Source organism: Carassius carassius, chromosome 2 (assembly GCF_963082965.1).
Source record: "Carassius carassius chromosome 2, fCarCar2.1, whole genome shotgun sequence".
NCBI classification, from domain to species: Eukaryota; Metazoa; Chordata; class Actinopteri; order Cypriniformes; family Cyprinidae; genus Carassius; species Carassius carassius.
The window spans coordinates 43841023-43864935 of record NC_081756.1 but is presented as its reverse complement, the minus strand read 5'-3'; the positions used below and the strand labels follow the sequence as shown (position 1 = coordinate 43864935).

Here is a 23913-nt window from a genome sequence, read left to right as displayed (position 1 = left end):
CTGCATGGATGGTAATTAATGTGATTTATGTAACCAGTTTTCAGAAAAGTCTTTATATTACACCTGTTGCGTTAACGCTGGGAGGAATAAAGTAGTTCTCCACCTTGAGTTTTACAAGGTAACACCCATTTAGTGCAAACAAAACCTGGAACATTAAGAATGTCAACCAACAACCCCAAACTGAGTTTTCTAGTTTCTGATATCAAACTGAAGCTATAAATCACACAAGAATAAATAAAAGAGAAAACCTCAGCCTTGTGCATTTCATCGGGTGCAATGAGGTTGTTGAATTTGACAGTTGGAAAGCTTATGGATTTTACAGTGCACCTGTGGACATGCACATTCAGAGCATCAGAGCAAAGAGTTTTTGTAAAATATATACACACACACATGTATATATATATATATATATATATATATATATATATATATATATATATATATATATATATATATATATATATATATAATCATATGTATAGTTTATTTTCTTAGCATTTTTTACTTGTTTTCCAGTACAAATATCTAAACATTCTTACATAAAAACGCATTTACTTAATAAGCAAAAAGATGTACAATATTACTTTAATAAGACAGTTTTTTTTTTAAAAAGGTCATTGTGTATTTTCTGTTTTGCTGTGTTTACTTTGAGTTTAAGAGCTGACTGACATGATAAAACACACATATCTCACCTGATTCAATCAATCGATGTATGAGAAATCTAATGCAATGTATTAAGGGAGATCATAACGTTATACAACAGGCAGCTGGAGAGATGGGATGGACAAACATCTCTTAGTTTAGAAGACTGTTTATTGTGCTGCTGCAGTCTCTGATTCTGACAGGATCATCTGATTGTGTTCCTCTGATCAAAGCCCTGTACTCTTATCACAGAGCAGCCAGGCTTCAGCTGAGGGCTGGATAAAGTGAGAAGGATCTTTCAGCACTGGCTGTAGGGCATGTCTTGCACTCTCTTTGAAATTCTAGAGAGCCATGTGGTTTTGGTCCAGTGCTCTAAGGCATGACATGCATGCCTCCTAAAAAGAAAGAAAGAAAGAAAGAAAGAAAGAAAGAAAGAAAGAAAGAAAGAAAGAAAGAAAGAAAGAAAGAAAGAAAAAAAAACCTTAAAAAGAATTTCTATTGTATCTCATTTTAAAGGGCCCCAAAATCAGCTGTTACAATAATTAGCTACTGTAAGTAGAGGTGCAGAGTGACAATTCACTTAATGACTGTTACAAGTATCTTTATATGCTTACAAAATGACCAGAAACAATATACTGAATGGTTTTGAGAAGTTACGTATTATATTATTTTCCAGTGTTCATTGTCTGGTCTTTTCATTACATATTACACACACACGCACGCATGCAAACATGCACGCACGCAAGCACACACACACACACACACACACACACACACACACACACACACACACACATAAATCAGTCAGATTTTCACATACTGTTCTGAATAATGTTTAAAAAACCGCGGAGCTATAGAAAAAGTAAATGCAAATTAAACCAAAGAAAATCAAACTCAATGACAACAGATGGTACTAAAAGAAAAGCAGTAGCATTATCCTGGTACACAAATTGCCTTTCTACTTCTGATATCTGCTTGTTATGGACATGAAAGTGAAACAGCATTTGCCTGTTTGCTACTGTTTTTATCAAATAACACCAAACACAAGTGTAAAGAGACAAGGAAGCCAGTTCCAGATTCTTCCTCTGCTGTTCACTGTTGCTTTGCAAATTGCTCTGTTAATGAATACCACCAAGTCAAAGTTTTATGTAACATCAAATGGCTCTGGTCATGTGACCAAAATATTTTTTATCACCTGCAGGTAGCTGGCTGCAGTTATCTAATACTCCAACCCCCCACCCCAAAACTTTGACAAAAGAAATGAGTTTTCAGCTGTCATTTTAAAACTGTCAGGGATTCAGCATTCAGGATGGGGATGGGAAGATCATTCCACCAGCCAGGAACGGAGAATAAAAATGTTCTAGAAAGTGATTTTTTGCCTCTCTTACAATGGATGTAGACTCGTAAGAGTGAGTGGAAGTAGGAGGATGCTGAGCCTGTGGTTGTTCTTTATGAGAACATCAATGTCTTGAATTTGTTGTGATCCGTAACTGGTAGCCAGTTCATGGAGACAAAAAGAGGTGTGATGTGGGCCCTTTTGGGCTTGTTGAACATTAGGTTAAATTATGAATGACAAAAGTCCAGCCAGAAGAGCATTGCAATAGTCCACCAGGGTCTTGACATGATGTTGTGCATCATTCTCCATTAAAAAAAGGGCCTGGTATTTTGGATGTTGTGCAATGCAAACCTGCAAGATCGAGCTGTTTTTGCAATGTGGTTTTTGAAAGTCATCTGGTCATCAAAGATTACACCAAGATTTCTGACCAAACATGACTGGGTAATTGATGATTAACCTAGCTGGATGGTGAAATCTTGCTGTAGAGTCGGAGAGTCAGGGAAGATGAGAAGCTCAGTTTTTGCCAGATTGAGCTGTAGGTGATGTTCTTTATCTATGCCGAGATGTCTGCCAGGTAACCTGAGATCCGTGCAGCTGATCAATGAAAGATAGAGCTGTATGCCGTCACCATAGCAATGGTAGGAGAAACCATGTGCCTGTATGTTGGATTCAAGTGATGTAGTGTATATGGAGAAGAGGAGGGGTCCAAAAACTGATCCCTGAGGAACCCCAGTGACCAGTTGATGTGTTCCTTCTCCCCAAACCAGCCTGAAAGACCTACTTATGAGATAGTTTTCAAACCAAACCAAAGTGGAATCCCTGTGATGCCCAGTGATGAGAGGGTGGACAGGAGGATCTGATGATTCAAAGTGTCAAAAGTGGCAGATAGATCCTGCAGAATGAGAACTGATTATTTGGAATCAGCTTTCGTAATCTGAATGGCTGTGAGAGAAGCTTAAAAAAAAAAAAATCTAATTTCCCTTTAAATAACTATTGCACCCCAAACCTAGGGGTAGTAAAAAGAAACTCTTAATAGGGCATTTTAAAACTAGGATGTGGTAAAGTATGAAACACTCCGGTCGTTAATCAAACAAATACACAATGTTAATCAGAAAAAAAAAAGATTTGATTCGTTTTAAAATAGACAAGTGGAATAAAAAGCATTTCTTCAGGGTGTCACAAAAGCCAAAATAACAAACAAAACAAATATAAAAAGCAAAAAGGGGAAATAAATAACCTAATCGAGTAGCAAAATAAAAGTAAATTTTACTTCCCTAACTGCTTAACACAAAACAAAAACCAAACAAGGTAGCCAAAATAAATAGGCAGGACACCCCTAAGCTTCACGTTCTTAAAACACAACGTTGAGAGTGAATAAACGTGATCAACAGGTTTTGCACTTCACTTAAATTTAACAAATTTAGATCATCGGCCGGAGGAGGGATCCAGGAGCTCTCAACCCACACGTGACCGATCATGATACAGATTATATAAAGCCCACGCCTCGTCTAAATCACCAATGACAATCGTACACCCTATCAGTGGACATCCTATCAGAGATCAGACAAAACCAGAGGGAGGAGAAATAACACAACACAGCAAATACAAGAAACATAGGTCATAACATTTCTGTCATTTTAGGTAGTTCACATTAGTATGTTCAGTTGTTAATTTTTGTAATACGTTTGCTTTTAGTTGCTATAAAAACAGGGTGTGGCATCAGGATTGTGTGCTTGTGATTGGGTCTTTGGGTGTTTGGATAGGACTTTGATATCATGTACAGACTCAGGCCTCCAAATGACATCATCAGCACAAGATGACAGTGGCCATTTCTGAGACATTTTGGCTTGACTTTTTAATCTTTTAACAGTGGAAGGAAATGCATTATCCATCTTTTTCACAGTCTATAGTTGCATGAGCGGCATGCAAATGTTCATGTTTGTCTGAACAGACACATTATCAGTTCAATTAAATGTAAATGTTTATTACACTGAATTTTAACCTAAAGCATAACCTAAAGGCAATTAAAAAGCCAAAATAAACATAAAAAAGAAAACTCAAAAGTCTTTCAAATTTTTTGATGTCTTTAACACTCTACAGTGGCTCCAGAGCAAGATCACTGCAGTCTTTCTGGGAGAATTTTTTTATTCAGTCTAGGTTGCTATTGCTACCTTACAGATTGTGTTCACTGAGCAATCTAACCTGTTAACAAGGCAAGTGAGTGCAGTTCTTGAGTATTTCATGAGTGTACAACCCTGCTGGCAGTCAGCCGTAGCCTCTCAAACATTCAGAAGACTTTACTTTTGCATGAGCTCTCTTAGAGAAAACGGAAAATCGTTCCAAAATATCACTGACAGTTGTAAGATCTGGATATTGACATGGTAAAAAAAAGGATACAGTATTTTTCATATCATGAAAAAAAAAAAGCATGAATTAAAGCACTTATTAATTTAGGTTAATCAGTGTGATTTATAAACACACCACTGTTCATTGTTAATTCCTTACTAACTCTTTATTGTCCTTATAGATCTTAAAAGGGTTAGTTCGCCTAAAAATTAAAGTTGTGTTTCAAAGATGAACGAAGATTTTATGGCTTTGGAATGACGTGAGGGTAAGTAATTACATAATTTTCATTTTTGGGTGAACTAACCCTTTATAAATGAAAGTCAAGGCCCATTCTTATCTTTATTCCTGGTCCTCTTAGGGTGTTTATTACAGAGTGCAAGGTCAGTTCCAGCATTGGCTGAAGTGTTGAGGAGTAAACGTGTAAATGCTACTAAGCTAACTACATTTTCCAGCAGTACCGTAGAGTTGCAGCGTGACAAATTGCTAAATGACACATTTTGTGCCATACACCCCTGATTGTGAAAATAAATTATGTTATACTTTATTGGTTAAAATGTACACAATTAAAGTATATTGAATAGTACAAAATGCAAAGGTTTGGAGTCATTGGTCATATTTTATTACTTAATGATAAATTAAGTTAATAAATTAATACAAATATTTAGCCAATGGATTATTAGTGAAAGTTGCTAATAAATGTTTTCCTTGTTGACTTTCCTTGTTGACTTTTAATAGTTTACATGAATGACACATATAAAAAAAAAATATTAATATTAATAATAATATTTATCAGGGTGGGGGAGGGGCTTCTTGCATATTCATTATACATACCTTATTTCATTATTTTTATTAATTTTTTAAATCTTTTTATATATGTATATATAATTGTTTTATGGTGCTTGTTGAAGCTTGAAATCTTTAATAATGCAGTTTATTGTAACCGCATGGAAAAGAGTGACTAGTACAATCCTCAAAATTTATTGTTTTGCATTCCACAAAGAAAAAAAGAAAAAGAAAAAAAAGTCATACCTTTTTGGAAAGATAGTGAGTAAATGCTGACAGAATTATTAGTCTGGAGTGAGTAAATTAAATTAGGGTCGCTAGTTTAGAATTAAATAAAAAAAATGTGTTTAAGATTGAGTCTTAAATGAATAGTTGCAACACTGTAGACAAAAAAAAACTGTGGGTGAAAAAAAGTAAAATATTATTAATAAATAATAATAAACCTCTTCATAGGCTAACTAATTTCATATTTATCTTAAGGGCAGCAATCTGCATTACTGCATCAGAATGGCTCTCAGTGCCCTCCAGATACAAACATACACAGACAATGCTGAGACTGACTCACTGTGTGCTCTGAGCCAATCTGATGAGAAAGCTTTCTTTGGGGTTTTTTCTGCCATGTGGGTCCCACATACTCATAACAAATTGTGTCAAGCCCAAGTGTGATTATTTTCATTTCACAGACGGTGTGTGTGTGTGTGTGTGTGTGTGTGTGTGTGTGTGTGTGTGTGTGTGTTTGGGTGTGTGCTTGAAAATTAATTGTCTGTGTAAGTAAGGGAGTCTACTCAATAACAGAACAGTCGTGGATTATCTATTGAGAAAACAGAGTCTAGACAGATAAAGGTGAATTCATACCACAACTCATAACACAAACCTTTGTTATACACAAATAATATACTGATATATCCTGATATCTTAAAACTTTATTTTAAAGCATTTTTAAATGTAATGTTTTCCTCATTGTTTTCCTCATTGTCATTATTATTATTTATTTTTATGAATTTTTTTATTTATTTTTTCTTAATTATGAGTTTATATTTCACAATTTGGACATCTTATGTGCATTTGTGAGTTTATATCTCTTTTTTCTCTCGAAGTTATAAGGTCAGTTATAAAGTTTATTATTTATAGTAATAAGCGTTATAAAGTCATAATTGAAAAATATAAAAATTTGGGGAGAATAAAGTTGGAATTGTAAAATATAAACTCACTTTGAGAGAAAAAAATTAGAAATGAAAGATAAAAAGTTATTAATAAAAGTTATTACTATTCCATGGTTGAATGATACGTAAACTGAATTTTTAGGGGGGAAAAGTCAGCAACATACAGTAAGCTATATATATTATAAATATATAATATCATAAAATTTGAATTGTGAGATGAAAAGTCACACTTAATTTAATTTACATTTTTTTTAAATCTTTGGTGGAAACAGGTTTTCATAGTTGTCTCTCTCAATTTTTTTTTTCTTGCCAAGATTTTAAAAGCATATCCTGTGGAAGCAGAACAATGTGTGAGCACTGATGCTATCTGAGGAACAGAGGGATGCAGCTCTAGGCAGATGAAAGCCAGTATTGTGCGTGTTGTCCACAGGTCTACTGCAGTGAAAAGCAGCTCTCAAAGGCTGAGAAAAGTGAGCAGACATTCAAGGCTGCCAAAGCCACCATGATCCCAGCACTCTGAGCACTGCCTTTCAACACTCAAGCTTCTCATGGAAGTAAAGTTGAAAGAAGAAGAAGAAGAAGAAAATTCAAAACATTGAGGCCACTGTGTCAAGTTCAGAAGTCTATGAGAGCACTAGACTACCTGTATTATCTAGATAAAATATCTAAGAAAACTGTGTAATAGATCTCATATATGGATAAATCCTTCTCAAAATGCATAAAACAGTCCAATTTCATTGAACTGGTGCTTTGAGGTTTGAGATTTTTGCATACAAATGCAAACATAGAGGCAGCTTTGTGCATCCGTCCCGTGAGAGCATGTTCAAAAGGCCTTGACAACTCTCTAAGAGAATTTAGCCATCTAAAGCACTGAATAGAGTTTATTGAATGTCCTGCTTGACTCTGTGGACATCTACTAAAGGATGAGGTGTGGACGACAGACAACGTCTCTCCTTACACATGTCAGACATTAACACTTGACCCTCAATCTTCTACACGTGGATCTCATTTCACTCACTCTAGTGTTTGTGTGTGCAACACAACTTGCGGTGAGCTTAAAGAGAAATACAGGCCTCAGATAACTACTACCTGAGCAGATTAACTTACCCTCCATTCACCGTGACAGCGGATAGTGTTCACACATACAAAGTATGTGGCTACATGCAGTTTGTATGAACATTCTACATTTGGGGTTTAATCAATGGATTTAGTGCAGTATGTGCCAAAATTAATTTCATCTTTAAAGTTGTTCTGTTCAAGTAATAGTTTAAAAATGTTCCTGCTTGATCAAAGGTCAGCAGGAACTCAGTTCATTAAGAAATGTATTTTATTTTCTGTGAAATTCATGTTAATTTAAACAAGGGCATTAAATAAAAATTCACCCTATATTTGTTTTCCAAATACATGCTATAGATTTTAGTGTGAATGATTCAACCTAAAATATGTTTGTGACAAGTGTGACGGGGTCGAAAGCCGTGGGAGCGGGTCGAGGCCGGTGGAGTAATTGGAAATGAGCGTCCGAGGCGGCAGATTCCTTCGCCATGCTCGATGGCACCGCGGATTCACGACAGCGCCGAGGGATCTTTGGCAGCGCGTCCCTCCTTCCTCCCAGGTTTCGGCACCAATGTAACACAGTAAAAACCTTCATAGTCACGGGAAGAAGGAGGTGGGAACCGGCGAACACAAAATAAAACCCAGGCCTGGTCCTCTCTCATCCTTCACTGTCGTAACTCCTCTTTTGTATTCTTCCAGAGCTCCTCCGTGGGACTCGAGACAGGTGAGTGGAGCAGCTGTCGCTCAATTCCAATTACTCCACCAGCCTCGACCCGTTCCTACGGCTCTCGGCCCCGCCCCACTCGTCACAATGTTTAATTTCCAAAATTACTTTAGTCAAAATTTTTTGTTTTGTTTTTTAAGCCCACAATACAGAATATTAGTCAAATACTTTAAGACAGTGTAACCCATTAAACTGTGGCAAAAAAGAGTGTATGTAATGGTTAAGACCAGGGTCAAAACCAAAACTGTATTTCAATCATGACAACTCTCTGAATAGTTTTAGTACAAAGCATACGTAACATGCATAGCACATCTAGACAGGTGGAGCTGGGGAAGATGGAGGGTCTCAACGAAACTCAGAAGGACCAGATTACAGCAAACAATGAACCAGACTATTCAAATTTTATATGTTGAGTAAGCAATCTAATTGGCTGCAGAATCAGAGGCCAGTGAGTGTGTTTCATGTAGTAAATAATGTGATTCCTTGCAGCTTGCATGTAAAGGGTTAGTGTGTGCTACAGTATGACTGAACTCAGCAGTGTACTGTTTCTGTGTAGTGTGTTAAAACACAGTAGACTTCTTTTAATGGCAGTATTATTGTACTGTACTTTATTTTTATATTTCACATTGGCAGAAATCCTGATTAAATCAGGATTTGTATTACTAGAGACAGTGATGAATTTAGTAATAGTAAAGCTTCTCTGTGGATCTTAAGTTTTTATAACCAGTTTAACCAAGTCAATACACAAAATAGTAGGTGGCACTTTAATTTTGCCTAATGTGACTGGAAACTACACTTTTAGAGATCTGAGCATATGGACAACATGAATATTTTGATCCACTTCATTTAATGTGCCTTAGTCTGAATGTGTAAGACAATAAGTGATAGTGCACTTGTGAAATACAAGACCATCATCTGCTGCAAATATGGCAAATATCTGAATTTAAAGCACTTTTTCACTTCAAATCCCTATGAACTCCCTGACCTAATTCCATACAAAAGGTGTCTGCTTAATCTCAGCTATCATCTCTGCTGATCCAGTATGGCTGGCACATTTATAGTTTTTATGCCCTGGTTGCCTTTAGAAATATCAATCAAGAAAGGAGATTCACTCCGTGTGTGGGTGTTTGAAGAGAAATATGGCCACATTAGCTTGCAGGTTTGAAATTGAATCCCATGTTTTAAAAGGGGGAATCCATTTAGCCGTCATATTTCTGACTGCTATTTCTCTGAAGCACTGCCAGAATTCCCATTCCTAGTCACTTCTGTATGTCGTGTGCACTGAAGTACGCTTCGAGCTGACATACAGGGGCATTCCATCCATACAGCCTGAAGAAAGCTATAAATGAGATATAGAGTGTTATGAAAACATGGCAATCTGTGCTGCTTTAAGCTGAACTAATTCAGAAACACTCAGAGCTCTTACAGCAAATGGTGCAAGTGAAGAGATCTGTCAACAAGAAAATATTTAATAGTCTTTGTGGTTTGGCTTAGTACACTCAGGAAAAGAGATAGGATTCATTAACATTCAAGTTGTCACAGTGTCATTTATTGACACTAATTACCCTTTTGTATAATATTAGTATATTAACTAATGGAAAAAATAAAAAAAGTATAGTACTACCACTACCACTTAATAATAATAATTTACAATTAATGGAATTAGGATCATCATACTGCACATCTTTATATAATTTGACACTGGACTCAAGTCCTGTAAACATACCGTGCCTTGATATTGAGAATTAGCCCTTGTGACAACTTTCCCATGTGGCTTAGACCAAAAGCTGAAATTATATGTCACTTGAGATCTATATATTTTTTTTTGCATAAAACCCACAGTTTTACACACGACATGTACTATAATCAGTGTTGGGGAAAGTTACTTTTAAAAGTAATGCCTTACAATATTGCGTTACTCCCTAAATAAGTAACTAAATACGTTACTTAGTTACTTTTTATGGAAAGTAATGTGTTACATTACTTTTGCGTTACTTTCACGTTACTTTTTAAATATGAGCAGGGCTTGATTGTTTTTAATATAAGAAGTTCTATTTATAGCAAATGTAAAAGCCCTTTCACACCAAAAAGTGTAATGAATAAACCTCAGGCTGAAGGAAAAGTAAATTCACGTCTGTACAGTAGAACACAGGAGAAGAAGGTTCAACACTCTTCAGCAATAAAAAAAAACAATGAAGCACAATGGTTAGTTTATCTAAAGTCATTTTTTAATTATTAGTATGGTTGAACTGGATCATTAAAGGTCAGCAGCAAAGACACTGTTAATAAAATGGGAATAGATACATTTGTGTTATTTAATATATTTAGTTATTGCAGGTTTGCATCATATTCTGAGTTTGCATTTCACTGTTTTGATTAATTTTGATGAATACTAAATCTGTTTTGTTTTTTGTTTTTTTGTGAGTGGGATGAATTAATGCACATTCACATTTAGTCTAGAACTACAGTAACATGTTCACACAGCGGTACACAATGCCTCCATACTTCCGATTTCTCCCAATATGGGAACAGGAGGCTTGTCAGTCAAAAAATGGGAATACAAAGTAACTGGCGTTACTTTTTTGAAAAAGTAACTCAGATATTTTCTTGTAAATTAAAAAGTAATGCGTTACTTTACTAGTTACTTGAAAAAAGTAATCTGATTACGTAACTCGCGTTACTTGTAATGCATTACCCCCAACACTGACTATAATCATACTACCATTGTACTTGGTGACAGAGATAAGTGCTGCTACAGTTTTACTCAAGTTTTACAGCACATGAAACTAACGAGGCATAAGCTAATGAATGTTGGATATCATTGAATTTGGAATCGTAAACATTGCGACTGTGCACCCACACAATTGATCAGATCACAAAACTGGAACCTGACATGGACATCTGCAGTAGAGAATGTAGAAGTTACCTAAGAGCATTTGTGAGGGTGAAGACCACTAACTTCGTTAGAGACCCATGAATGACCTATGTTAACATTTGGTTCAGTGAAGCATGACTGACATGCTTGGTTGTGCAGTCTTTGTTCTAAATCAATTTAAGGTGGCTCAGTGGCTTTCAGTTGGGGAGTAACCAAATTAGCTGCCTGAGACACATTAGCAGAACACAGTATTTTCTTTCAACAAAGAATATTAGAAAGCCATGTCCTGACTGTGAAAAAAGGAGTTGGGGATGGAGGAGGGTGATTTGCTCATTTACTGAATAGACCTTATGGGAATGCCGGGATAGGTATCGTATTCGTATTCCTATACCTATACCTATACAATTTACCACTGTGCTACTAATTTGGATGGCTGCTAAGGTGTTTACATGAAGCCATTGCTCAGCTGTTATTGGTATTCACTAGGGTGTCAAAAGATGGTTGCTGGGGTGTTTCAGGGTTGTTACTTGCAGGTTCAAATCAAATAATGAAACAATGATCCCTGAATATGGCTTAGAAAATGACAGTTTTATAGATACTTCCCAGCGATCAATGTCATATTTTGTTAACATATTTGATAACATTCCAGTTAAATTATGAGCATGTTCTCTGAACATTCAAAATGTAAATTTTTTAAATGCTAAGTATCATCAAATTGGCTCCACTGGTCATCTCAACTCTTTTTTTTATTTTTTAAACTTGACTTACAAAATTTTATATAACTTAAGATGTGATTCTAAAAAAAAAAAAAAGGTCTGTTAATGTTAATGGTCATGGGGACAAAATTGAGACAACCTTCCCAGAATATTAACAATAGTTCTGAGAATGTTCCCATGATAATGCACGTGATATGATCTATCATCATGTCCAGAGTAGGATTGGTGTGATAAGCTACACTCCAAAGTTTAATACTAAGTGTAAAGAGTGTTGCAGGATGAAAAATGACAGTGGGTGTGGTGTCAGGCCTGGGTAAGGCTTTTTATCACATTTACATTTAATCATTTAGCAGACGCTTTTATCCAAAGCGACTTACGAATGAGAACAAAAGAAGCAGTCAGGTCAACAAGAGAACAACAACAGTATACAAGTGCCATGACAAGTCTCAGTTAGTCTAGTACAGATCACATAGCCAAGGTTTTTTTTTAATTAAGTGAAAGACAAGAAAATAAGGAAAAGTGCTAGTATTAGTTGGTTAAGTGCTGGCGAAAAAGATAAGTTTTTAGACGTTTCTTGGAAATGATTCAAGACTCAGCTGCACGAATTGAGATTGGGAGGTCATTCCACCAGCTGGGCACAGTCCAGGAGAAGGGCCGTGAGAGAGATTTTGAACTTCTTAGGAATGGCACCACAAGGCGTCGGTCACTTACAGAGCGCAAACTTCTGGAGGGCACATAAGATTTAACCAGTGAGTTTAGGTATGTTGGTGCTGTGCCAGTGGTCGTCTTGTAGGCAAGCATCAGTACCTTGAATTTGATGCGAGCAGCCACTGGTAGCCAGTGTAACCTGATGAGGAGAGGAGTAACGTGAGCTTTTTTTTTGGCTCATTGAAGACAACCCTCGCTGCTGCATTCTGGATCATTTGCAGAGGCTTGACAGTACATGCAGGAAGGCCCGCCAGGAGAGCATTACAATAGTCCAGTCTTGAGAGAACAAGAGCTTGGACAAGAAGTTGGGTGGCTTGCTCTGACAGGAAGGGTCTAATCTTCCTAATGTTGTATAAAGCAAATCTGCAGGAACGGGTCGTTGTAGCAATGTTGTCTGTGAAGCTTAACTGATGATCCATCACAACTCCTAGGTTTCTGCCTGTCCTGGAAGGAGTAATGGTTAACGAACCCAGCTGTATAGAGAAGTTGTGATGAAGCAATGGGTTAGCTGGAACCACCAGGAGTTCTGTCTTCGTAAGGTTAAGCTGAAGGTGATGGTCATTCATCCAGCTAGCAATGTCACTCAGACAGGCTGAAATGCGAGCAGCTACCATCGGGTCATCTGGTTGGAATGAGAAGTAGAGTTGGGTGTCATCAGCGTAGCAGTGATAAGAAAAGCCATGCTTCTGAATGACAGATCCTAATGACGTCATGTAGATGGAGAAGAGGAGTGGTCCAAGTGCTGAGCCTTAAAGGAACCCCAGTAGAAAGTTGTTGTGACTTAGAAACATCACCCCTCCAAGACACACTGAAGGATCTATCGGAGAGGTAGGACTTCAACCACAGGAGTGCGGTTCCAGAGATGCCCATCTTTGGTCCTGGTGGCTGCTCAAGCTTCAGTCTGGGGTCCGTGGGGTGGTGTCTTCTATGTAGTGGTTGTGCTTCTCTGGGACTGTGCATTTGAGAGGCAGCTCGTCAATTGTAGCCCAAAGGTGTGCTGCACAGGGCTACAGGTCTGCCAACTTGCAGACTGGTCCCTTATCTAGGACATCAGCATTCTCTTGAAGAGAGGCGTACTCTGAATTCAACAGCAAGAGTGATGAGTTCTAGGTCGCCATGATTTTTCCAAGTAAGACATTTTCCTGGATCAACATCTTTCGATGATCCTGGATCAACATTGCTGTCCATTGATGACTGCTTATTAACAAGGGTGTAGAAGAACCTAACCCTTATAGTTATATTTCAATTCTGATTGGTTGATTGGAATGTTGATCCAGGAACATGTTGTACTTGGTGAAATCATGCTCACCCGAGTTCTTACTCTTGCACTGGGCAAGAGCAGGGACAGAATCATGGTTTTAATTGACAGGTTCAACAAAACCACAGGGTAAATGATAATATAAGAAACATCCCCTCCCCTTATTGTGGCCAGGAGGCCTTCTCCTTTGATTCTCGATCCAAGTTCAGGTTTTTATGGATATCTATAAGCAAATATCCTACGTACATCCAAGTCATAAACTGGTGCCCAACTGCACTATCTAAGCTCTGCCTTTGCTCATATTCTCCACCACTGTGGTGGGCTGAGTAACAGCAGACACAGCGGGTGTGGATAGAGTAGGTGTGGCATCACACAAAAAAAGGCTTTTATTAAACTTAAAAATAAATTAATAAAAAAACCTTGCGCAATAAAAAGCGAAAATAAAGTGTTGTACTTCCAGCCCCGTGGTGGTGAAATGTGCTTTTTGCACTGGGCTTTAAGTCCAGTGATTTGTAACTTAGCAGCATGGGGCAATCCTTCCCTGCTCTCCTCTTGGACCTATGAGGACACCACCATGCATGCATGGGGGAAAGAGACCAGTCTCTCAATAGCCGCTTTCACACTGCGATTACAGAAAATACACGGGTAATGTGTCCCGGCAATTGTTCCCGGGTTGCTAGAGTTTGCCCCTATTACACTGCCAGTGATTACCCGGAATATGAGTGTGCATTCACACACAACCCTTAAACGTCACGTAATGACACGTGACATCAGGATGTGACATCTAATGTACGAGTCAAAAACGCTAGGCACGTTAACTTTCACTTAAGCTGGCGACGATCTCAGCTTCAGCGCAGATAGTGAGGAACTAACTGATCTCTGCTTCACTAAAGCCCCTTTCACACTGCCATTCCGGCAAATACATGGGTAAAGTGTTCCGGCAATTGTTCCCGGGTCGCTAGATTTTGCACTTTTACACTGCCAGTAATTACCCGGGATATGTGCGTGCTTTCACACACAACCTGTAAAGATCCCGTAACGACACGTGACATCAGGGCGTGACGTGTAATGTATGAGTCGAAAACGTTAGGCACGTTATACTTTCACTGAAGCAAGCGAACGATCTCGGCGTCAGAGCGGAAAGTGAGGAACAAACTGATCTCTGCATCATTACAGTTTGCACATTTTTTTTTTCTTCGCGAACGTTGATCTTCCTTCAAAACAGCCGGTAAAAGAGTTGCGCGATAACGTGCATCATCACTTCGACACGGCATTAGATCTGGCTTTTGTTCACACATCGCTCGTCCCGGGTTGAACAATGTTACTAGGTCCCCGACCCGGGTTCAATGCAGGAATCAATCCCCGGACGTGGTTGCTTTCACACAGAAGGCGACCAGGCAATGTTCCGGCAATATGCCGGGTCCGACGTGCAGTGGGAAAGGGGCTTAAGACACACCCTTTACAGCATTGGTTCTGGCTTTTGTTCACACAGAGCTCATTCCAGGACTGAACCCGGAAATGGTACTAGGTCCCCAACCCAAGATCAATCCCGGAATCAGTCCTGGGACGTGTTTGCGGTCACACAGAAGGTAACCCGGCAATTTTCCTGGACCATTGTGCAGTGTGAAAGGGGCTAATGCAAGGTGTGCTCAGCATTTAACAGTGACAGGGACAAGGCTTTATTCACTTCAGGTGTGACTCATCACACATTGCCAGTTCTGTTTGTTACTGCGCCCCTCCTTTCTCACACCTGCTCCCACTGGAAACCTGGAGAAGGGGGTGATCTAAGGGAAATAGGGTGCATGTCACAGGAGTTTGTTATAACCCCAAGTACAGAATGAGTAATGTAGAAACACTGATGCCTGACATTGCAAACCCCACTAATGAGGGTGCTGTGGGTTTGAGTAAAATTTAAGGAGATGATAAAGCACATCCACATTAATTAATCTCAAGGAAAGGAGTGTTGATAAATTAGTAATTTTTCATTACAATTCTGCTTCCTCATGAGTTTCTTAGGGTGTACTCACACTAGGCACGTGTGCCATGAACCGGGCCCGAGTACGATTGTCCCCCCTCCCCACTCCCCCTCTGGCCTGCACTCACATAGGGTTTCAGCATTCGTGCCAGAGCACGCTTACGTCATTATGGTGCGACAGTTTCGGGATAAACAGGAAGAGCGGCGCTTCTCTGAACACAATGGAGTCCATCACTCTGTTTTCTTTGTGGATAATTTTGTGTCATTTGGTCCACGGTGGTCCACAGCCCTCTCACAGCCTGTTGTTAAACAGATGTGTCACCTTAGTGGCGCGAAAATTTTCACGTAATCGTGCTGCTCGTATGAGGAGGTTTGCAAGGTACCAGCTGAAGTGCAGCAAGGACTTTGCAGCTTTGACGTCACGTGTCCTGTTCCGTGCTCCAGCACAGTTAGCGCTCACACTGCATGCGAACCGCGCCCAAGTCCAACTGAACCGTGCTCTGGCCCACCTCTTCCAAGCGGGCCAGGGCCGGCTAATCGAGCTGCACCCGGGCACGGTTCGGAGCACTCACACTAGTCAAACGAACCGCGCTTTGGTGGTCAAACGCTCTCGGGCACGGTTCAAACTGGCTAGTGTGAGTACACCCTTATTCATTGACAAGACTGAACTTGTCGTTTAGCTCAGCATCAGTGGAGATACTCCACAATGGGAGTAAAAACTAATTGCAAACAGTCTTATCTCTGCCTCATCGACCAAGTGTCTGGCAGTTTCATTTGAGCAGCATGCCATACGTATCTCAACAGTCATAATCATCCATTATGATTGGTTTACCTAATGTGCATAGAGATCTCACTGAGTGGAACCAGGTATGCAGCAGGCTCACAGTTAGTGTGTTTTTGTATGTTTGTGTTTATATTTGTTTGTGTGTTTGTGTGTGTGTGTGTGTGTGTGTGTGTGTGTGTGTGTGTGTGTGTGTGTGTGTGTGTGTGTTTGTGTGTGTGTGTTTGTGTGTGTGTGTGTTTGTATCCCACCCTGTGTAGTGACCACAGCTGGCTCCCACTCATCTCTTCCGCTCCACTTACTCTACATCATCCATACAATACGGCCCACCTCAAATACCCTCCACACACACACACACACACACAAACTCCGACTACAGCTGTCCTGCAGAGAGAAGGCCACAAGGCACAATGAATGATAGCTTGACCTGCAGTCTCCTCTGCATGCTTCCCTTAAAGTACCTTTAAAGCCTGACCCACTGAATTTCATTTGAATGCTGCTCTCCCCTTCACTGCTTATCAATCCACAATGAGGAATGCTGAGTAACTGAGCGACAGTGTTTGCATAAGGCAATTTTACAAATAACTGTGTAAAAGATTAATCAATTCAGTATTGCCTGCATGCTATTGTTTCCTGAACTGATGTTAACCATCACCACTGCTGTATTGACATTAAAAGAAATAACTGTATTTCTATTTTTAGTTGTGAGATAATAGTAATGTGATGAGATAAAAAAGCTGAAGTCTAAATTGAATTGAAAGAAAGAAAAAAGAAGAAAGAAGAAAGGAAGAAAGAAAGAAAGAAAGAAAGACATCACATTCTTATTGCTGGCACAGTCAGCATGTCTGATTTGCAAACTAATGAGTCTTTAATGAGTCTTTATGAGTCATCAGATTGAATCAGTCAAACAAATCCTTCACTGAATGAATCATTGAATGTGTCTGGCTAGTTACTGAATTAACATCTTACTCATGAGCGTGAACTGAGAGTATTATCATTTCAGTTATGTCTGCCTCAAAATAAAATGAGACATGTTTAGACTGGATCTTCATATAAGAATATGCAGTTGTGAGAAACACTTTTTTTTAAGTTTTTAGAATTAATGTCATCAATGTAATATTAAATTAAAATAACCCACATGAATCACAAACATTAAAATGTTACCAAATTAAACCCATTAGGGGAAAAACTTCAGTAAGAGAATACAGTAAGAATAAAGTTAGATATTTCTGGCTCAGATCATTTTTTGAATGAATTTGATGAGAAATATTTGTGTTTATATTGATATGTCTTTTATAAAAGTTTGAAACTTTATTGCGATCTCTTCTGAAATTGTGAAACTGGTGAGACAAGTAAGATTACTGGGCTCTTTTTCTCTGGATTTAAAATTTAAGAAATATACAATTTAAGTAAAACAACCTTCAACTAATCCCATAGCATATGAGACACAACAGATATTAAAGAGATCACCTTTGTGATTTTTCTTTCCTACAGATCTCAGCATTTAGCTCATTGAGGGTGTAAATTGAGGCTCTCTCACTCACACCACCAAAAAGGTTACATTCCTTTCCACTTCATTACACTCACACAACCTGTGTGGGCATCTTTAAATCTTGCACCCCTTATTTAGGATGTGTAAATACTCTAGTGTCCTCTGAAAGCAAGATTACTCAAAGTTGAAAAGAGGAGAAAAACTTTGATTTAACACCTATGATTCATCAAATGATTTGTGAAGTGGAATTTAACAACAAAAAACACAAACATAAAAACAAACAAACTCTTCAGAAAATTTGTGTGTGTGTGTGTGTGTGTGTGCTCTTGTTTTTGTGACATATCAGGACACAACTCTGTATAATGACATGGGTACACTGTTAGACTTTTCAAGGGTTTTTTACAGTAACTTACTGGCAACACTGTTGCCAGTAAGTTACTGTATTTGAGATTTACAGTAAAAGAACCGCATTTTAGTTTTACAGTAACTACATGTTACTGTAATCATATAATACAGTACCATTACTGTAAAAAGACCTTGGCTAACAGTACATTAATCCTAATCAATCATTAATTCTTACTAAATTAAAATTACATTTTTATCCTACACAAGTCCAGACATTTAGTCCAAAAAGACACAATTATTATGAAACATGAAATTCTTTATTTAAAACATTGCAAATACTTAAACTTGAAAATGTAAATGTGTGAAAGTTCACTTTAAAACATTCTCAATTCATATCTTATTTTCAGAAAATAATTTAAAATAAAATAGAGCATGAATTTACATGTATCAAAGCAATTAGAGTGCATTCAATGGCAAAAACACTGCAGAAAATGTAGTTTTTAAAACAAAGTATCTTGACTCTGCATATAGAACTGTATATTAACTAAGACACACACTGAAAAAGTCATTAAAGATACAATGCTGGGACAGTGCAACATTTTTGTCCTTTGTCTGTAAACTGGATTTAACATTTACATCAATTAATAAATCAATAAATTAAAGAATTGACAAAAAAACATTATTGAACGCATTAAAGTATTAAATTCATAGGAAATTACATTAGAAATAAGTCACTAAAGAATACTGTAAATTTGGTGTAAAATACTGATATACATGACTAAAACCTAAATGTCTAAAGCCAATAAATTCTGAAAGTAGACAAGTACTCCAGTTTCTCATCTGTACTGATTTTGGAAGTCAATAAACTTGGCACATTTGATGACTTGAAACAACCAGGAATATGCTCCATTACGGCAAGGAATCTGTCAGAAGTCCATCTAGGTAAGAATGACAATGTTAGTCATAAAATTTGAGTATACACAAACATTTACGCGGATGGAATTTAATTAAAAAAAAAATCCTAAAAAAAAAACCCTATTACATATTATCATATGGTTAAACAGTATTTTATACACTTGGTTAACACTTTGAGGTACACCTAGCAAAAAAAAAAATGCTGTTTAATCCATTCCTGCAATGCCAGCATGAAGACTTGAAAAATGTTTAGTTTTTGTTGAAACTGTTTTAGGGAGGTGGTGATTCAATGCTATGAATATTTTGAAGAATGTACTTTGTAGTGATGCTGAACCTGATTGCATATTTCAGAGAGGTGTTTCTGTTATTTAGCTTAACAGAATAGATAATTAAATAGAAAACTGTCAGTACATAATAGTAGCAGCACAAACTACATCCTCCAAAATCATATTACTGAATCACCTCAATAAAATTTAATCAAAAACAACATTGTAACCATTATTGGAGGATGAATTAAAAGTAAACTGCATTAGTATCCTCAAATTGAAAAGTGTCTGTATACAGTACATGTCCTGTTAAGAAGCATCTCACCTAGTCCGAGTTTTTCCACTCAAACTCCATTAGGTGGCGAAGGAAGGATGACACTCTGTTGTTGATTACTGTTGTCTTCCTCTTCACAACTTCCCCTGTCTTCCGACTCACTCCGGTTTTGGCGGTGCATTTTGTTCCCTCCTCTGGGTTTATCCTCACGAAAAACCTTTAAGCAAGAGAAAATGAATGTAAGAAAAAAAACATCAAATTCTTAATGAATTGAATGAATTTTACTATACAATTGAATTTCAAAAGAATCTTAAAAACAGGCTTAAATATTTTTTGAGTCTGTGTGCTGTATTTCTTAAGCCATGAGCAAAAAAAATGATTAGATTTCTTATCCCTCAGTGCCTTTGCTTTAAATGTTTTTGGTAACACATAATGTTGCTTCGTTAAACGGATAGTTCACCAAAAAAAATAAATTCTGTCATCATTTCATTCATTTTGGGGCACCATTTGCTTCCATCGTTTTTTTCCCTACTATGGAAGTAAATGGTGCCTCAAAACTGTTTGGTTAAAAACATTATTCAAAATATATTATTTTAAATTAATTACTAATCACAACATTAACCTTTGTCTGAGACAAAACCACTGGTCCATATTCAGCGCAAAAAAAAAAAAGAAAGTGATCATGTCTCAGACACAGGTTAAAGTTGTGATTAGTAATTAATTTAGTAAAAAGGTATTTTATAACTATTAGTATTTAATGAGGCCAATCTCATTCAGTAATTATTGATTACCTAATAAAAAATATCTCAGTCCTACTTTACTATTACTTACTGATTAGTAAATCTTGTTTCCATATTACCGTATTTTTCGGACTATAAGTCGCACCTGAGTATAAGTCGCACCAGTCCAAAAATACATCATGATGAGGAAAAAAAACATATATAAGTCGCATTGGACTATAAGTCGCATTCATTTAGAAGCAAGAACCGAGAGAAAACATTACAGTCTACAGCCGCGAGAGGGCGCTCTATGTTTATTAGGGGTAGACTACAGGAGCACTGAGCAGCGCCCTCTGGTGGCTGTAGACGGTAAAGTTCTCTCTTGGTTCATTTCTCTCGGTTCATGTCAAATTAATTTTGATAAATAAGTCGCAGGACCAGCCAAACTATGAAAAAAAGTGCAACTTATAGTCCGGAAAATACGGGAGTTATTAATCCTGCATAGTTATGTAAAATGACGGACCATTATTCTAAAGTGTTTTCATAAATTAAATTTATCTGCCAAAACAATCCAAAAATTTTGTTTGTCCAGGACTGCTTAATTTTATAACAAGATAATTTTATCTTCTGGAATTTAAGCAGTCCTGGACAAACACAATTTTTTAGTTTATTTTGGCAGAAGAAATACAGTGGTACATGGATAGTTACAGCTACAAGAAAGTGAAAAACTATATAATTTTGTGATTTAGTTAAACAGACAACTAAACATGTTAAACTTTGAATTAACAGAACAAAACAATATGTGGAGAAATGAAGAGGTACTTACCGTTGTATGAGTTCCAGTGTTGCACAGGCAGTCTCCTGGTATTCAATGTTGAAAACGTAGAAGCAGCTGAAGAATACAGATAAGGCATCTGCAAATCCCAGGTGCTCATCCAAAACATAGGCCACCTTTCCCTCAATGCTTACCATCCACTTTGTGGAAGAGAGAAATGTGTTCCCTAAAAAAAAAAAAAAAATTACAAATGTTTAAAAGGCAAACACCCAATGAGGTACACTAACATTCCTCAAAATATTCTCTTACCAAGCATTATGAGTCTTGGTGTGGCTGGAAGGCTCATGTCTTTCTCGATGGATGCCTTTGTTGTAGCGGTCTTCAAAACACACAAAGACCTTTTATTACTACATGTTTAAAATGCAGCTTAAAAATAACATTTAATGTAATTCACAATACTATTGCCCACTTACATCAGCCAAAATGAAGATGGAATCCTCTTTTTCAAGGAAGTGCTTCATCAAAAGAAGCACTGCTGCTATGCTGGTCCTGCTATGCTGCATGGTCACTGTGTCACTCTCAATGTCCCGTAGAAGACACTGAATGTCTCTGTTCTGAGTCTGTCTTTGGAAGAAATCTATGATCCTCTTCCCCTTGGTTTGAAGAGCCTGTGCTACTCGATCACAGATATCAATACCCGTCAGAGTTTTGAAATGGCCACAGAGTCCTCTTTTTGTAAAGAGGAAAGGCCACTGTTCTTCAATCTCATTTGTACTAGGGGGAGGGCAGCTGTTTATCATGTGACGTTGATAGATGTATGTCAATCTCATTGAATTGTCAATATCTGGAATGTCCACAACTCTGGGGCCAGCAGACTGAAATATGGTGACCATATTTTTTCTTCGGCCTTCTAAGGAGTCAACTGTCTCTCCTTCTGGGAGACATTTTGGCTGCCAATTTGTGCAGCCATAGCTGTCTACTTTGCACCGTAATGTTTTTGTGGTAGTGCTAAGTTCTGTCGTTGTTCTTGTTCTCCGTATTCTATCACTTACATTGTTGCGGTTAACATGCTCAACTCTTGTTTTAAGTTGATTAACAAGAGAATAGTAACCTATCCCCAACTGTTCACCTTCCTCATTTGTGTCTGCAAAGGTCAAAGGATATTTTGACACAATCAGTTTCGCTATCTCTACGCAGGCAGCCCTGTTGGGATTTGGACAGTGTTTCTGCATGGCAGCCACCACAGTTCTCACCATTGCTCGTCTGTCTGGAGGGTTAGCCCTGTGCCCTCTTAATAGTGCCTGTGAGAGTGAAGCAGGCATTTTGTCCCAAGGAATCTCGAACTGGCTGACCCATGAGTTCTGTGTGTTTGTAAAAGATAATCCATTAGAGTGGGGTTGTGTACGAGGAGGTGTAAATTGGGATTGTCCATCTGTCAGCTTTGGGTCCAAGGATGAAAAAGGCACTGTTGTCTGTTTAGTGTCAGCTTTAAAATTCAGTTCTAGTAGAGAAGAAATACATTAATGGATATTTACAAGTGCATTTTTTATTTACAGTATGTACATTTTACAGATAACAGAACTTTTTTTTTTTTATTAATGACTCTTTAATCTGCTTTATAAGATTATAACTAACAATTGGTTTCCCCTTTCTCTTCTGTCATTTAGATATTAAGTTTATCCAGTAGTTTAACCCAGCGTTTCTCAACTCCATACCTGGGGTCCCACATCGCAGAATTTTTTTAATTAGTCCAACTAATAAAAACACCTGATTCAGCTCATCTGCATCTTAGCATGTTGAACTGGGAGACATCTAAAACATGCTGGGAGGTGGATCCCCAGGACTGGAGTTTAGTGTCTCAAGCTTTATCTAGAAAGATGCCACATACAATATCTTTAATATTTTACATTGCTTTCGATGTGCTTTTCCTCACCTCTTTGTTTAAAAGCTTGGATGACTTTACGACACTGTATTGGTGTTAAATGGTCCTGTAAGTCATCCCTTTCTATAAAAGCAAGGTATTCTTTATTTGTGACTCCAACTGCTGATGTCAGGTGTTCAATGAGACCCATCAACCTCTCATTGTCCAATTCAGGTAGCACTCTCGAAATTTCCTGAATGCATTCAGCATCCATACCTAGAATGAAGAACACACTGAGTGATGCAAGCAAACAGTATGGAGGTCCAAGATGTTGTACACTGGCAGTGGATAATAATCTTGCAACCTATCTGCATTAATATATGCATATTCATTTTCTGACTTCCATATGTGATAGATTCCAAGATCAACTAACAGTAATGATTTATGTACCAAAACAACAAAGTGCACCTGTTTCTCATCAGTAAGTATGAGGGATATTTTCCCAAAGACCAAGTTGTCACCAGTGTGCTTTAAAACAACAACAAGACCTTTGGTGTACTTGGTCCCTTTGTAAATCACTGATGAAACCTCACAGGTTTTGTGTTTATCAATATCAACAGTCTTTAACAGCATCTGTATATCCCCATTGTATGTCTGTTCATCAATTTCATTTGCTTCACCAGCAACCTGAATGGAAGGTGGGAATAACTGACCACAACTTAGATATGACTGAAGAAGCTGGTGTCTTTCTGCCAGTGTCTTACTTAAGTGTAAAAAATTGTGAAGCTTTCTGGCACACTCCTTGAAATAGGAGTGTTTGCTTTCAAACCTTAGTGTCCACAAGCGTATCAGTGGCCCAAATTTAAGGATTAGGTCAGGACAATGCAACAAATAGTGATGCTTTGG

The 23913-nt window shown here is 37.8% G+C and overlaps 2 protein-coding genes across 2 annotated transcripts in view; both read right to left on the bottom strand.

The window, feature by feature from the left end:
* Window positions 1-720: 720 nt before the first annotated feature.
* Window positions 721-23913, bottom strand: part of LOC132110442 (ras association domain-containing protein 10-like) — a 33832-nt gene continuing 10639 nt past the window's right edge. The window contains exon 2 of the transcript XR_009424652.1: window positions 721-1037. The gene's annotated coding sequence lies outside the window, so the exon portion shown is untranslated. The remainder of the gene's footprint in view (window positions 1038-23913) is intronic.
* LOC132095501 (uncharacterized) lies at window positions 19581-23218 on the bottom strand. The gene is made up of 5 exons (XM_059500560.1): window positions 23080-23218; window positions 21620-22647; window positions 21456-21525; window positions 21198-21372; window positions 19581-19869 (listed from the first exon to the last, which is right to left on the bottom strand). Exons 1-5 carry the CDS (start codon window positions 23216-23218, stop codon window positions 19704-19706), a joined length of 1578 nt encoding a protein of 525 aa, XP_059356543.1. The 3' UTR covers window positions 19581-19703.

What these genes read in the sequence shown, in the direction of transcription:
- LOC132095501 (XM_059500560.1), bottom strand. Translation starts at nt 23,218, where the DNA reads ATGGGTCTCATTGAACACCTGACATCAGCAGTTGGAGTCACAAATAAA. An exon ending in CCAAGCTTTTAAACAAAGAG is followed by an intron (nt 22,648 to 23,079) that starts GTGAGGAAAAGC and finishes CTTCTCTACTAG; the next exon opens with AACTGAATTTTAAAGCTGAC. An exon ending in ACACTGGAACTCATACAACG is followed by an intron (nt 19,870 to 21,197) that starts GTAAGTACCTCT and finishes TCTTGCTTAAAG; the next exon opens with GTTTTTCGTGAGGATAAACC.